The sequence below is a fragment of the Microtus oregoni genome, unplaced genomic scaffold (genome assembly GCF_018167655.1).
Source record: "Microtus oregoni isolate MIOR12 unplaced genomic scaffold, Mior012 000058F_ref0000040, whole genome shotgun sequence".
Taxonomy (NCBI): domain Eukaryota; kingdom Metazoa; phylum Chordata; class Mammalia; order Rodentia; family Cricetidae; genus Microtus; species Microtus oregoni.
In genome coordinates, this window is record NW_024543834.1 from 1949717 (window position 1) to 1966469 (window position 16753).

At 49.3% G+C, this 16753-nt stretch overlaps 1 protein-coding gene across 3 annotated transcripts in view; it reads left to right on the plus strand.

Annotated features, from left to right (window-relative positions):
* LOC121438914 (protein GREB1) overlaps positions 1–16753 on the plus strand; it is a 68216-nt gene that overhangs the window by 3162 nt on the left and 48301 nt on the right. For all 3 annotated transcript variants that reach the window (XM_041639415.1, XM_041639416.1, XM_041639417.1), the window contains exons 2-6: positions 1164–1283; positions 2956–3132; positions 11506–11688; positions 12815–12958; positions 15064–15192. In XM_041639415.1, the coding sequence (XP_041495349.1) occupies positions 1164–1283; positions 2956–3132; positions 11506–11688; positions 12815–12958; positions 15064–15192 (753 nt within the window). The remainder of the gene's footprint in view (positions 1–1163; positions 1284–2955; positions 3133–11505; positions 11689–12814; positions 12959–15063; positions 15193–16753) is intronic.

Consider the following 16753-nt stretch of genomic DNA (forward strand, 5'->3'; position numbering starts at 1 on the left):
CTGGTGCCTGGAGTCTGGCGGGGCTCTGAGACCTGCTCGAGGGGCCAAATTGTGCCTACCTTAAGCCCAGGAAGGCACCAAGGGGCTGAGCTGCTGGGCTCATTTCTTCCACCCTGGGTGTTCATCTTGTGTTATCTTTCCATGATTTTCCTGCCACTTGGTATTTGTCTTCTGCACCCACAAGGTCCAGGGCACCAAGGAGGGTTGAGAGTTGTAAGTTCCTCCTCAAGATCTTGGCCCCAGTCAGGTTATGGTCCCAGTAGCTTGTACAGTTAAATCACAGGTAGAAAACTGGATGCCACTTGGAAGTGCCACATTTTCTAGAACATCACAGCTCGCAGCAACCTAGGGCTTACCTTGTAACCAACTCATTTTGCACAGAGACGTTAACTGACTGCCCTGTGGCCACACAGGTAGCAGCAATCTAAGTACTGAAACTTGGCTTGCTAGAGTTGGAGTGTGCACATACGTGTGTATGTGTGTGTGTGTGCTTGTGTGTTTGTATTTCCAGCAATGAATATATGCATTCTTTGGATGAACACTAATGTATAGCTCAGCATCTCCCTTATGCAAAATTGAGGCAGTGCATGCTACTTTAGTTTGCCAGAACACCAGGGGCCCCTGCAGGCTCACAGGGGCTGTTGAACCACCGTGGGTCAGTGACCAACCCCCCTCCCAACCCCAGGTTTCTTATTTGTAATAGGAACGTCGTGTTTCAATGTCTCACAGAAATGCTTTTGGAATGCTTACTGTGTCGTGTTCGGTCCTTGTCTAGATACTGTATCCACAACAACCCCCCCCCCCCCCCCCCCGCCACACACCTGGGCAGACCTAGGCAGCTGCTGTGGCTAGGAGAGAAGTGAACTTGTGCCAGAGTTTGTGTGCGCCTTGGGGAGGAGTCACCGTCCCTGAGAGACCTTCGGCATTTCCGTCCAGTACAGAAGGATCAGAATGCCCAACTTCCGAGTGTCCCTAAGGACCAATGAGCGACAGAGCAGAGAGTTCATCCTAGAGGGATGCAGGGCTCCTTTGTTTGATGAGTTCCCCAGGCCCCGGACCTCGATGAGCTTATAGCTCCAGGTAGAGGGAAAGGCTCTGGAGGAGACTCCCCAGGCACCACTGCAGCTTCCTTACAAACCAACCCTCTTCTCTCCCATGCCCAGGTGGTGGACGAGCGGACAACGAGGAAGAAGAGGATGAGGGAGAAGGGGGCTTAGAACCCAGTAGTCCCTCGAATGCCTACCAGCTGCCCCCTCCTCCTGAAGGCTGTTGCACCACAGATGGTAAGAGACTGAACCCCCACTCAGGACCTGCAGCTCGGTTGTAACCCTCCTTGTCCCCTGAGATGTGAACTGGGCCTGTGTCCACACACAGGCTACAGGAGGCTGAGAGTCAGCCACTCGGCCACTCCAGGCAGCCTCATCAGTAAGAATGGCATGGGGTCCGATAGTCATTGTTTTGGGTCCATTGTTTGGAAATCAGAATTTATTTTCCTTATTCGAGTTGACTATGCTATTTACTTGATTTGGGATGGGTTAGGAATGACCTTTTATGCCTGTCGATTCTTGTCTGTGAAGCGAAGGTATCTGCATTGTCTGGGAATCGGAGCAGTTTGTGGTGACAAGGAGCAGAGGCAAGGCATGCTGGGTACAGCAACGTCTCAGCACAGTCGTGCATCTGAGGAGGCCTGTGGGTTCACATTTTGGACCCTGTTACGACCAGTCCATCACTACCATAGTAATCAGCCATTAATTTATTGAACCTGTGTTCTGGAAGTTCAGAGATTAGAGATGAGAACTTGTGGGCGCTATCTGGGGAGACAGATGCTTTGTGTCCCCTTTATGGGTGGTAAGCTTGACAGCACGGGAGCTGAGGGCAACTCCAAAGGCAGGCAAGGTTTCAGAGATGCTCCCTGGAGAAGTGAGTCCTTCCTCTGGGTTTTAGAGGATTGGGAGGTCTTAGATAGGAGGCTATCAAGGTTTAGGGAGGCCTGGAAACCGCAGAGGAAGCAGTGTTGCAAAGGCTTATGGGGTGAGATGCATATTGGGGGAGCTGCAGGTGGCTGAACAGGACATTCATGCAGGGCTTGCGAGTAGTGACAGCATGAGACTGGAAGACGATCAGGGTCGTTGCCAATGCCATCTGCACTCTGAGGCCTGAACTTGACCTCTGCCCTTGACCCCGAGTGCCAGCCGATGTTACTGGGACAAAGAAGTCAGTACAGCTGTGAGACAGTCCCCAGAGGGGGATGGATGGTGAGAATGGTGAAGGGTGGCAGGGTCCCACGGTTGGCTCCTGGGATGCAGTGTGGATCTTGCCTCTCTCTCTTGGTTGACAGTGCAGAAAGCCTGGGATCTTAGCTCATCTCTAGCTCGAACAGCAGTTCTCAACCTGGGGGTCAAAATGACTTTTCATCGGGGTTACCTAAGACCATTGGGAAAACACAGATATTTATATTAGCAAAATTACAGTTATGGGGTAGCAGTGAAAATAATTTAATCGCTGAGGAGAGTTAAAGGTTTGCAGTGTCAGGGAGATTGAGAGCCACGAGCTAGAACAAGACTGTGAAGAAAGCCTCATGAACCCCGGCCATTTCCCTCTAGTTTCCCTTTTCTCCGATACTTCTGGGGACTTATTTTCCACATAGGAAATACATTTAAAAGTTTACAATACAAAGGTCCAAAGGGTGTAGATGGACCTCAAGTTCCCACAGGGGAAGCTGAGGAGGCCCTGCTCTGGCCCTCCTTCTGAAGGTAGCCATTCTGCAGCCCCATAAAGCATAGTATGTAAAAGATGAGACAACCCTTAACCTCTGATGATTTTGTCTCGTCTCAGATGTAGTTAACATCAAACTCTAACCCAGAGGTAAGGTGGTGTTTGGTGCTCCTGTAACCCCCAGGCCCTTGGTTTTGGGATGTTTCAGGACAGTGTGTGAGCCCTGTCTACCCTTTCTAGGCTTCTGCCAGGCTGGGAAGGATCTTCGTCTTGTCTCCATTTCCCAAGAACCCATCGAGGTCCCTGCAGGCTTTCTCCTCGTTGGGGCCAAGTCTCCCAGCCTGCCCGACCACCTCCTGGTGTGTGCAGTGGACAAGAGGTTCTTGCCCGATGACAATGGCCACAATGCCCTGCTTGGTGAGTTCTCGCTTACATTCCTTTGTGGCTATCTGCTTGGTAGTGGGGCCAGACAAGGAGACCTTAGCTGCTGGAGACAGACTGCTTTAATGTTTGATGTCCTACACCTGTTTGTTTGTTGTATGTTTCTTTATGGAATGGAAGAAAAAATGGGAATTATTTAAAAATATGACTGGTTGGGATGAGGGAGATGTTGGGTTGGTAAAGTGTTATCATGTACCAAGTTTGATCTTTAGCAGCCATGCAAAATTTCAGGTATGATGGCCGTGTTTATCGTAATCCCACTTCCTGGGCAGACAGTTGACCTGAGTTATCAAGCCCAAGGATATTTCAAAAAAACAGCTTAGGAATGACAGCTGTGGTTGACTGCTGGCCTTCAGACACACACACACACACACACACACACACACACACACACACACACTCACATGCCTACACATATAAATTTTTAAAAAAATGACTGGTTGCTTCCCTCTAGAAAGCTCACCACTTAATATTGTTATTGTTTTTCTTTTTCTTTCTTTTCTTTTTCTTTCTTCTTCTTTTTTTTAGTAGTTTGCTATTCAAACCTTTGTTTGCCTGTTGGGATGAGAAAGGGCTTGTAAACCCTGGGCCAGGTACTTTCAGAAACTAGCAGGCAGGGGACAGGAGAGTGAGGCTATGTGTGTGTGTGTGTGTGTGTGTGTGTGTGTGTGTGTGTCTGCCTGTCTGTCTGTCCCTGCTACAGGGTGGTCACATCTGAGGGATTGCCAGACCTTCTAGACGTCTTCTGCTTTGATTTACTGCTCCCCCTGGAGAGGTGGTGTCTGTCACAATTTTGTAGGGGAGCTTAGACTTGTTCATGAACTTGTTTTAAGTCCTGAGAATAAAGAAGACATCAGGGGTCCAAGTTCACGCCTTTCAGTCTCCAAGTTCTCCTCTTACACACTGTGCTTTTGCGGTGATCAGGTATCAGTCAGGGTCGCTTTCCCTCCTGGCTGTGGGAACCTGCCCACTGTCTTTCGCGTCATCGCTGGCCTGCTAAGATCCTGATGACTCATTGTGACGTTGAGGCCGTGCCTGACCTTCTCTCACTCAGAAGACATTATTATGGTCTTACTGTGTACCACACTCCCTTCCTGTGTGGCAACATCAAGGAAGAGGCCAGCTAGGATGGAGAGGCCAGAAGTCTGAATAGGGTTGATTTGTTGTTTACGCACAAACCGCCATGTGGCCTCTCATACCCCCTCCATTCATGCAGCAGAGAGGGATTTGAATACATGCTATGACTTTGGGCAGTTTGTTTTTGGATTTAGCCAGTTACCTCTTTGGAGAACTGGGTAGCGGATGACTTGGCAGTGATCCATTTCCATGTGGAGTCTTGCCACTGTACAAGAGAGGATTCCTGGTCCAAACTCGTCTGTATTCTCCATGGGTTTCAGTCCTTTAAATATCCAGTTTTGTTCCCTTATGTCCCAGAACTGGGTGGGAAAACTCACTGCAGAGGAAGGGCTTCAGGGACTGGGATGGGAAAGAGTGGGAATCGGGAAGAAAAGGAATTATTCCTGTTCCCAGACTGTGTGTGTGTGTGTGTGTGTGTGTGTTGGGGGCAGGGGTCACACTGTGTGTAAACTATCAGAGAAGGCAGATGAATGCTCCCAGGAGGGGGCAGCATGTCTTGGGGGAAGTGGTTCCTAAGGCAGGTCTGCACACTTATTGAGATCTGCTCTTTAAGAATAATCCTGGAAAATTAGCCAAGAAGGCAGCCGAAGCCCTACAGCTGTGCTGAGCTTTCTCCCTGGGTTCATGGGGTTTGCTCACTGGGTGTATGTAGTACCCGTATTAACTGTGGTGCCTCATGCAGCTGTCTTTTGATCTGTGGGTGGGGTGGGATGAGATGGGATGGGACGAGAGAGGGGGGCTTGTCTGAATTCCACCCCTTTGTGACTATAAGGGAATTGGTGGAGCAGTAAATCAGGGAGGTTCTGCCTCTTGAGCCCCGGAGACAGGAATCTCCCAGCTCTTTCTGCTCCAATTCTTTAGAGTCTGGCCCCTCCTAGAGTGCCCAGGAAGGAACGTTGTTAATTGCTGGCAGAAAGCCCTCCAGAACGAGGAACAAGGGCTGCCTGGAAATAGCCTGTGCTTTCTCTTTTGAACGAAAGTTTATGCTCTCAGCTTGGACACTTAACACTGTTTAGGTTTTCCTGCTATTAACCCGGGTGGCTGCCTAGGACAAGGTGGTCTCCTCAGCTCCTGCAGTAACCAGATTCAGCCTAATTTAGTGATCCATAAAACTGGACCTGTGGCTCATCCCCTGGGGAAGCAGAGCCTTTAGGAATATTGTTCTAGCAACTTTGAAGCTGTTTTGGGGATTTTGTCTGCGAAAATGGGAAGGTTACAGCTGTAGGCGTGTTCTTCAGCTTTGGGTGCGGTTGCCAATCATTAATCTAAGTTGGTCAGTCCCTTAGCCATCAGAGAAGAATAGGTCTCTCTTCCTAGCATTCTCATTTCTTAGGAGAAAATGAGCTTGTGGTTTAGCTGGCAGGCAAGTTATCTACACATTGATGGAATGTGTAAGGTCAAGGTGAAGGCTGGTGTTTAGGTACACCTGGAAGTCACAGACAAACAGACAAACAGCTTGGTCTGTGGGGCCTGTGGGGTCTGTAGCATCAATAGAAAATAACCACACCAGCAAATCTTATACCTCATCTTATGGGGGCACTGCACCCTCAGAAAGTGACCAGGGTGTTACCACGGACCGTTGGTGATGGGAGAGTGTTTTAGTGGCAGCCAGGTTCTGACAAGTTAGTAAAAATATTCTAGCTGGAAAATAGTAATAACGGTGGTCAATGAGACACACAAATAGTAAATCTTATTTACTGAAGGCTCATGTGCCTGGAACTATCCCAGAGAGGTTGAAATAACAAATGAAGTAGAGACACCGTAACCTACCGTTCATAGGTGACATTCAGAGGGTCCCCCACGCAGCAGCTAGGAGTACTTTAACCCAGGTGATGTAGTACTGGTTTAGGGAACCATGGTATGGACACTCGGAGAGATGTGTGAAGGTGGCCCCATGCTGTGTGACTCCTCTCTTTTCTCCCTGCCAGGCTGATCTGGAATCAAATTCCACCTGCCACGTGCTTCTTCTGAAATTATTTCCACATGTATCTGTCTCTATAAGACAAGGACAATTTTTTGGAAAGCCAGTGTCATTATCCTATCTAAAAAGTTTAAGCAGTCTTTAATATTGTTACGTACTCGGCAGTGAGTTCAGACTTCACTATTTTTTTAAAGTTGGTTTATTAAATTCAAGACCCAATCCAAGTTCTCTTAAAGTGCTTGGCCGATTCATTTCTTCTCTTTTGCATTTTTAATATGTATGTATGTTTCTAGACATAGTCTCATGTATTCCAGATTGGCTTCAAACATACTACATAGCCTCCACAGCCGATGACCTTGAACTTCTGGTCCTCCTCTCCCATTGCCCCGTAGCTGGGATACAGGTGCGCAGCCCTATGCCTGGTTTTAATGTAAGGTTGGGCTCAAACCCAATGCTTCATACACAGCGAGCAGAGACTTCACCTTGTGAGGTACAGCCTCAGCTCTTGCCTTTTGACAATGATGTGTCCCTTTGTTTTCAACCCTTCCAAGATATACTTTTAAGAAATATTGGTGGTGTCATGAATGGGCAAATAGGGGCTGCAGAGAAGGCTCCGTAATTAAGAGAGCTTGCTGTTCTTCCAGAGGACCTGAGTTCAGTTCCTAGTACCCACTGCAGGGTCAGGAGATGCAGTATCCTCTAATGGTCTGTGTGGGTACCTGAACACATAAGACACCCCCCCTACACATACATGTATGCATACACATAAACAAAAACAAGAAATAAATCTTCAAAAGGTAAGGCAGTTATTGTGTTTTAGGAAACTTTCTTGGGGGTGCCACGTATAACTGATTTTTATCAAAGAGGAAACCAAGGCAGGCGTGAGTTTTGAGCTGAATACAGGACTTAAGATAACTGTGATGTTCTGACAGGAACTTCAGCCCTCCACATTGTACCCCGATAGGCCTGTGTCTCATCTGGTGTCCAACTGACTCAGCTTCGCATGAATCTTCCACCCAAGTAGGGTGTTTCTGCACAGGGCTGAGATTTGTCTCGAACTTCGAGGAGGAACTCAGAAATTGTTGCCCCCGCCTTTGCTGTCAGAGGTGTTCACATCCACAAACAGGAATGTGACAATGGATGCGAGGTTTGCGGCTGCTCATAGCCCCCCTCCCCCCACCGTGGGGCTATCCAAGAGCTCTTCTTGGATGGTGGTTCATTAGGAAAAGTCAGATGTTATGGCTTCCAGCCCATTCGTGAGGGTTGGGAGATGGAGTCCCTCTCTCTGCAAAGGAAGGAATCCCGGAAACAAGTCTAGACATCCCCTCCCCGCCCTGCCTCCCCTCCCCCCAGAGTTATAACACTGTGTGCTTAGACACCACCCACCACGTCCAAAGGAACACATGGTGAGAGCTTCCAGGAAGAATCATGTCACTTTAGACCTGGAAGGCAATTATGGCTTTTATTTCTGTCTTCTGTGACTGGGCAAGCCAGAGCAGAGAACAGAACAGAGACCAGAAGAGAACAGAACCCAGGACAGTTACTTCTTATCTCTTGCCACCTGCACTCTCCTCTCTCCCACTTAGTCCAAAAGGAAGGAGAGAGGACACCATGCTCTGAGTCTGGGACGGTTAGATAACTAGGAGACACCTTAACCCTGTAGTGTCCCCGTGGGAAGGTTTTGTGCAGATGATTGACACATCAGAGTGAGGAAAGCGAGGCTCAGTACCTCCCAACACCCCAGGCCATGGTGCCTTGATCCCCTCACCTGCAAGCTGGAGACTTTACAGATTGTTGTACAGGGTTCATGGGATTCAAATGGGGCGGTGGGCATTGGTAACATGAAAGGCTTTGCACACACAACTTACCGTGCTGCGGCTGTGCAACAAGTATTAGCTCCCATCACGTTTGCAGACAGTGAAGATGAAGCTCAGAGACAAGTCATAGCCTGCCTGATAGACACGCGTCAGGACCTGACCCCAGTCCTGCTGACTCTGGGTTCTTGTTTACTTGCTGCCGGAGAGGTGGTCAGGGGCCACTTGCCCATAGGAGGGCATGCTTCATTCACACGGTGGCCTGCAAGTGCAGTATCCATGCGGGCATGTGATCCTTACATAGATGGTCCTCTAGTTGCCACAGTAGATCCAAGGGGGTGATTCTGGGGTGCTGAGTTGGTTAGAGGAGGGATTATTTGTGCTGACCACTTTTGGTGGTGTGGTAGCTGAAGAACCGTCCCTTCCTTTCTGGCCTCTGTGCCCAGCAGGAGTCTGAATCATGAGTCCAGAGATCTCATTTTCTGATGAGTTTGTTGTTTTTTAGACTTCTAAGTCCTGAGGTCAATTCCCAAAATGAATGAATGGCTCCATGTTGTAATCTTTCTTGAAAGTGTCTGTTGCCCTTTAAGGAATTTCCTGAAGTTTTAGGATGACATCATCTGCACCAACTAGGTCCTGTGCTCTCACCCTGGCTTCTTTGCTCATCCCCCAGCTGCCTCTCCTGACAGCTATGTCCCCCTTGGAACAGCTGTGTCCTCAGCTGGAAGGTTTTACTATTGCAAGGGACCAGTCTGCCTGCTGGACCCATCTGTCCACTATGCGACTAGGCCAGGAGTCACCAGAGACTGCTCCGCAGGGCTGTAGCCACTTCCCTGCTGGGCATGGTTGCTGACCCCATGACCTTGAAGTTCCTATGCCTTGCTCAGCATCTTTTCTCTACTCAGGCTTAGAATTTCTTTCAGGAACCCCAGACATTTTTGTCGTGTTGTATTCTTAGGTGCCAGTGGGCTGTGTGTGTTCCTAGGTTGGAGGCCAGTGAAGAAGTAGAAGTGTTTATTATTAATTAATCGGTTAATCATCCTTCTCTTTCTTACCCTCTTGGCCATGGAATCACATGGTGCTCTCAGTCAGACACATATGTGTACACAGATACAGCCCGACATGTATGCAGTCACACCAGAGCGTGGCCATTTGGGAGGACAAGGCATGCATCTGCCTGACGCTGAGCAGTTCCCAGGACTCAGAGAAAGTTGCACGTAGGAGCCTGGGGAAGTGTCCATCCCCAATCTCCCCTCTTGAGACTAGGATCTGAGTAATGAGGAAGGGCTGGACCTGGGTATGGGGGTTGTGGAGAAGAAACTGAGGCAGGGGCAGGGCAGGGGTAGTTGGAGTAGGTGGGTTAAGAGGCACCTCTTTTCAGTGAGGAGAAGATGAAGCTAGGGATGGATGGAAGATTCCACAGCCTTTGGTGCCTGTGGGTTCTGAACTTCATTCTTGGGTTGCGGTTAAATCCCACTCTTTGTGTCTCTGTTTCTGCGGATTGCACAAGAACGCTCTGCTTCCCACCGTGACCGTGGGGTCAGTTAAGCAGAGTGAGTGCCCTGTACACTTGACAATGAACGGTACAACGTCCTGGTACTGTGTGCACATCGGCTTCCCCAAGTCCCACTCAGCATCACCCATGTCCATGCTGCCTTACTTGTTCACACCGTTGTGGCCTGGGTACCTGTTCACACCAGTGTGGTATGAGTACCTGTTCACACTGGTGTGGCATGAGTACCTGTTCACACCGGTGTGGCCTGGGTACCTGTTCACACTGGTGTGGCCTGGGTACCTGTTCACACCAGTGTGGCATGAGTACCTGTTCACACTGGTGTGGCCTGAGTTGGTTCTGAATGCCTATGTCACCTGTGCCTATCGCATCCCAGCCAAAGTCTTTCCTTGTTTCTAAGGCCTTTTATAGAATATTAAAATGCTCAAGACATGTGCAGATTGGAGATTTTGAGCAGTGTGGAGTCTTCTCTGGGGTAATGTCTTTAACTTTCAAGTCACCTACTGGACTTCTTCCGAATATGAGCCAGAATTCCCAGGGACAGCCTGTGTATGAGCAGTGCTTATGCAGAGACATGTGGCTTTTATGGCCTCACACCAAATGAGCCCTTCAGGCAGAGGGCTCAATAAAGGAAGTGAATGTGGCTCTGCCTCAGGACCTCCCTTGACCCAGGACGTTGGACTCCTAGGAACCAGGCCTGCTATTGGCAGAGCAAGGTTGTCGTGGGATGGCTGACACTCAGGAGCAGTGGTCAGGTGGAGAGGCCACCTTGTTAGGTCTCTCTTGTACTAACCAAGGCCTGTGGCTGGTTCCGTTGGAGGGGCTTTGTGTTTTGTAGAGACCCCCCCAAATGCACGCTCTGCGTGTCCATGGCTCATACGAGGAGCTTTCTCATCCCCTCTCAGATGGCTATCTAGAGCTGCAAACTGGCAGAGAGGCCTGTCTAGCCTATCGCAGCAGGAGGATGCTCTGCCCTGATACAGCCATGTTTTTGAATGGCATCTCCACTCTGCTGGCTGCTAAACTTTGGGTCTCACTCCCAGGGTCCCCACTATGCATCTGGTATTTTTTGATCTGCCTGACTGGCTGAGCTGGCCTTTAAAGTGAGCTCCACGCATGGCTCTTTATCTGTTGCTTCTCAGCACTGGGTTTTATTATGACATTTTCCTGGATGCTTGTGTTTGTGTTTCGCTCATGTTTGCCCAAGCCACCCTTCCTAGTCCCCTTCCTATCCCCCTCATTAGTTACCTTCCTCCTCTGAATGTTACCTTTTTATTATATATCCAAAGCAATGTATATAATGTGTATAAATATATATATCATATATTTCACATATACTTATAAAGATCCTGATTTGAATATCATAAAAATATTTAATATTTATCTTTCTTTCCCCATTATCCTCGCTTATTCCTCTCTCCACCTCTTTTGAAGCCCCATGTATACATACATATATATATATATATATATATATATATATACCCACCCACCACACATACACACACATATATGTTTAAAATACAGGCTCTGCATATGAGAGAAAAACAGTATTGCTTGTCTTTCTGAGTCTGTCTGGCTTGTTTCACTTAACATAATGATCTCTAACTCCATTTTTTCCCCCTCAAATGATACAATTGTGTTCTTCATTGTGGCTGAATAAAATTCCACTGTGCGTGTGTGTTTGTAGACTACATTCATGTACATGGAATTTTTAACACACACACACTGCCCCAAGAGGGTGAAATCTCCCACACTTGGCCAGACTCACATCTGTGGCTCAGTCCCTCTGTTCCCGTTTCAGTGAAGGCAGTCTTGACTCCTCAGCCTGATTACCATGCCGATGGCAGTCTCTGGGTGACTGCTGGTATGGGGGTGCAAACGTCAGAGTCCTGATGAACTGTGGCTGTTGGAAGGGAAGTTGAAAGGGAAGCAGAGAGGCTCATGGCTTGCTCCCTCCTGCCCAGGTTTCTCTGGGAACTGTGTTGGCTGTGGGAAGAAAGGCTTCTGCTACTTCACCGAATTCTCCAACCACATCAACCTGAAGCTGAGCACACAGCCCAAGAAACAGAAGCACCTCAAGTACTATCTGGTCCGGAATGCACAGGGGGCACTGACCAAAGGACCGTTGATTTGCTGGAAAGGCTCAGGTGAGGGGGGGGGGCGGGCTTGAATCTGGAGGGGTGGGAGTGGGGAGCTGGGAGTGCACCCCCAGTGAGCATTGTAGGGCTAGGAGGGGAGGGGTCAGGGACTTCTGTACAGTGGTACAGGCTGTAGCAGGAGAGCAAGCCCTTGGCTCTGAAGATGAAGCTGACCTTCCCTGTGGGTCCAGTTCTCTATCCTGCTCACAGGCTAGAGCCGCTGCTGGGAAAGGACTTATATATAAAAGAGGATGGTGTAGGAGAGGAGGGAGATGCTGAGTGGTCCTGTGTCTTGGGGGATTACCATCACCTCATGTCTCCTTGGATGTTAAGCACAGGGCTCAGATTGCATAAAGTGTCTTTCTTTCTTTCTTTCTTTCTTTCTTTCTTTCTTTCCTTCTTGTTTGTTGTTTTTTTTTCTTCGAGACAGGGTTTCTCTGTAGCTTTGGAGCCTGTCCTGGAACTAGCTCTTGTAGATCACAGAGTTGTAGAATTCACAGAGATCCTCCTGCCTCTGCCTCCCAAGTGTTGGGATTAAAGGCATGTTCCACCACCGCCTGGCTAAAGAGTATTTCTTGTTCCCCCCACTGGACACTCTTATTCTGTCTGCGGATAGAGTCACCCTTTGGCAGGGAACCGTTTATGGAACAAGGCACCTCTGCCCTGTAACACACTGAAACAGATTAGCATGGCACTGACATTCTTTATAGACTCATGTGCCCCACGGTTCTGTAGACAATTCCACTCTAGGAAGTCATTCTGTAGTCACTGGGTAAGGGCCAAGTAGATTTCATTACTACGCTCTTCTTTCTTCTTCTTCCTTTTCTTCCTGGTCACCATCATATCCTCCTCCTCCTTCTCTTCCTCCTCCTCCTCCTCCTCATCATCATCATTTCTTCCTCCTTCTCCTCCTCCTTCTCCTCCTTTCTCTATTTTCTCCTCCTTCTCCTTCTTCTTCTTTGGTTTTTTGAGAGTGGTTTTTTGGTGTAGCACTGGCTGTCTTAGAACCAGCTCTTGTAGACCAGGCCTCGAACTCACAGAGATCTACCAGCTTCTGCCTCCCGAGTGCTGGGATTAAAGGCGTGTGCTGCCACTACCACCACCAAACTTCATGTGTCCTTCTTGCCTCTGTTAGAGTTCAGAAGCCGGCAGAACTCCACCAACACCTGTCCCAGTTCTCTGTTTCCACCGCTGGAGAGTTCGGGGTCTCTGGCTGCCTTCCCCAGTGATCCTGTTCCTGGGACAAACCCCAACATCCCAATGGGAGCTCAACAGGCAGGTGAGACTACTGAGTGGTGTCCCAGGTGCTAAAGCCAGGCCCCTGGAGTTGGCATTCTTCAAAATATATAAAGGTCACACTTTGAGTGTTGTTGCTCGATGCCATCTTGTAAGTTTTACTTGGTGTGTTGTTGTCCTAGGTCATTTTGAGTTTGTGAGTTTTAGCAAAGTGTACACATCGTCCTTCATTTGGAAAACTTGCCTGCTCTCCTATTGGATAAGGAATGTGATTTCCCCCAGTGTTGGGATCCTGCTTCAGAGTCATTCTACCCCCACTCCCACCCCCCAGTCACAGCACAGGGTTCAGGGGATGACAAGTATCAGGTCAACATTCCAAGGGGATTTCTAGGAGGGGTGGAGGTTAGATTCCTGTCCTTTATCCCATGTTGGGTGTGCCTACCCTGGGCATGTATCTTACTCACTAAAGCTTGCTGCGTCCTGTGAGCCAATGGGGTGTTTGGAAAATTGAAGTTCCATGGGGGCTGAGGCTTGCCCAGGACCTCACAGGGAGGAGTTGGGGGAGGCAAATTTGTATACCAGGTATTTCTCTTTCACATGCCTGGCCCTGAGCCACACAGACGAAGCCTGTAAGTGTGGTTGCTGTTGTCTGGAGACATCGGCCTTCCTGAGGACTCTGGAAGGCCATTGGTGGTTTTCATCCTTCCTGTCCAGAGAGTCAGTGTGGCACATTGCCCTGGCAGTGAAGCCAGTGTCCTGGGCTCTGCAGAGCCATCAATCACTCTCGCTGGGACACGCTGTCCTTCAGGGGCTCTAGGCTCCTTTTCACAAGCTGGCCTCTGTCCTCTCCCTCCAACAGTGTCCTGACTCTTCTCTTCCTTTGCCGCTGTGGACTGGGGACCCCGCTGTTTTGTGGCTAAGCACCCGGTGTAGACACCAGCGCTGCTATCCTTCGCCGAATGGTGCAATTCACTCAATTCCTGGAACTTAACTCTGTTTGCCCGTGTGTAGACCTGGGGTGTGGGGTGTCCTTTTCAGTCTAGTTCACAGGGTAAATAAGAATTAAATGAGGTTATAGTAACGGCAGCCCCTTAAGGGACTTGTTCCATGCCCTGGATGTCTGCCCACCTGCATCCTTCACACAGTGGCTCTGCCTCTTGCCGTCATGACTCCCATTTATGGAGGGGGCATTGAAATTTGGAGAGATACAGTATGTGTTTCAGGTCACATAACTTGTAAGTAATGGGACTGTGGTTCAGATACAGGCTGGACAGTCCCAGAATCACATTCCAACTGTCACACGGGCCACCGCTTTGACAGGGAAGTTTCATGAAAACCTTCCTACGATTCCAGCCAACGTAGGCCTCCTTATGGGACCAGAGTCCATGGTTGCCCCCAGAATTATTCTCAAGACTTAAGGAACCTGAACCCTATAAGTATCCCAGATTTTGTCATCAACCAACCTGCCAGGCTTCCCTGCAGTGTTTTGATATAAAACTGAATTCTAGAGGTGGAGGAAGGTAGGAAGCAAACAGAATCGACCATCTCAGATATGGGGCTGCAGGTTAGGAAATTCAGCCTCCCATGCACCCCAAACCTTCCCTTACCCACACTAGACCCTCTTGAGTGAAAACAGAAGGTTCATGGTATTTGTGTGCTCATGTTCATATGTATCTGTCTGTTCCCATGCTCATGTGTGAGCAGGAATATTTATATCTTTCTGAATGTGTGTACATGTATTTGTGTATATCGGCCCCTTGTACATTTGGGTATTTATTAAGTATGTTTCTGTGCACTTCTATGTCTATGCAGGGGGCATGAATATGTTCCTGTATGCGTACCTGTGCATATGTGTACAAGCATGTGAAATCAGGAATGAGTTTGCATTCATATGTGCACATTTATGTCCACATGGGAAAGAACGTGCACACGGGTGTACATGTTTCTAGATACATACATGCATGTGTGTGGGTTTAGGAGTATGTGCACAAATGTGCACATGTGAATGCTCATGTATCTTTGTCTGCATGTGGCAGAATCACCCTGTCAGAAACCTGCTTTCCTGATAGAACGCATCAGAGCTAGTTTATCTGCCTGGTTCCGGTGCAGCCTGTGTTCTGACCACTTTCCCATGCTTTCTGCTTTCAGGTCCGGCCTCTGATCACCCCTCAGTGACCACAGCAACAGGTCCCACTGTCTTCAATGGCAAAGACTCCCCCAAACAGCCACAGCTGGCTAAGAGTAGCCTGTCTGCCGTGCCTCGTCCCTCAGCCTTAGGTAGTGCTGCTGGTCCTGGAGGTGCTAGGGCCCTTCTTTACTCTGGACCTGGGCCAGAGGGGATATGGGTACAGGACTGGGGACATGGAGGCTCCAGAGTCTAATGTGTTGGTGAGCATCAGGGCGGATGTCACATGTCCTCAGATCTGTGACTGGGCCATGCTATGGGAGAGTCATGTGTGCTGAGGGGCAGAGAGGGTTTTGTGCTGGTGGCAGGTAGCCTCTCTTGATGCAGGTTTTGGGAAGATTGGGAGTGGTGTAGGAAGGTGGATGTTGGGACAGATAAATACGAATCCAGAGCCCAGCTCTGTTTTGTAAGGCAATGGATCTTGCAGCCTTTCAGCGGTCCCTCCTTGGGTATAGGTCTTGCAGCCTTTTTCAGTGGTCCCTTCTTGGGGGTAAGAATGGCTCTCTGAGGACAGGATGAGGATCCCCAACTGCTGTGCACATCTGCGAGCTCACTGGCTATTGGTATCCGTGTCAGCCCGCCACAGGAACTTGTCTGCCCATTTAACACCTGGAGGAGGTGATGGGGGGAGGGTGGCAGGCGTGATAATTGAGTTTTGGAGGGAGGGAGGGAGGGGCAAGGAGACTTGGGGATTGCATTCAAACTCCCAGTCTCATGCTCTCCTAAGAATGTTCTGGAAAGTCTCGTCTGCTCTCCTTCCCTTCCTGCCTTGTCACCCGGCCCCCATGCCCCATGCCCACCTAAACTGGAACCTAGGGTCTGAGACATTAAATTGGAAAGGTCCTTAGAGAATGTCCATCCTGGGGATGGAGTTGTAGCTCATGGATAGAGTGTGTTTTCCTGGGTTTTATTTTCAACATCGCGGAAGAGAGGCAGGTCCAGAAAGGCACCCTGGGCTGGAATACAACTCCATTGTAGCAGAAGGTTTCTCTGGCCCAAAGCCGTCGGCTGCAGAGCCATTTGCTGAAGGAGCAGCCCTCATGAATCTAAGACTCTCCAGTCTTGACTGGCTTTCATGTTCTGGAATTTTTATCATTCCTCAGCCTCCCCTCAAGACTCCCGCCTTCCTCCTGTGGCTGTTCCTTCTTCAGAACGGGTGCAGGGCAGCCACAAGGTTGAAGAGTGGCCCCTGGCCATAAGGACAGGAAGCCCCTTGCTGTCCATAGCTTCTTCCGTGAGCTTAGCTCTGTGGACATGTAGTCTTCACCTCATACAACAACACAGCAGATGCCCTCAGCCTGGGGCCCTGGGACCTTGGTTTTGGGCAGGTGGCCTACAGAGCGTTGGATTCAGGATTGGACTAGAACCTTCCAAGCCTACTTTGTGGAGGTGTGTGGGGAATGGAGATCTTTAAGCTTCCTCCTGGGATCTCAAAGGCCTTCTAGAATTTAGCTCGTTGACTGTCATTCTTCTTTTAACTGTTCACTTCCACGGGGGCTTCACCATGAAGTCCACACTCCACCCAGTCTCTCGGTGCTCACCCTGCCTGTTAGGTGACTTTCTAGAGCTCAACTCAGACCATCACTCTCCTCTCCCACATTGCTCCCCTCTCCCTCGGGGGGGGGGGTCCAGCCACCCACTCTAATCTTTAAC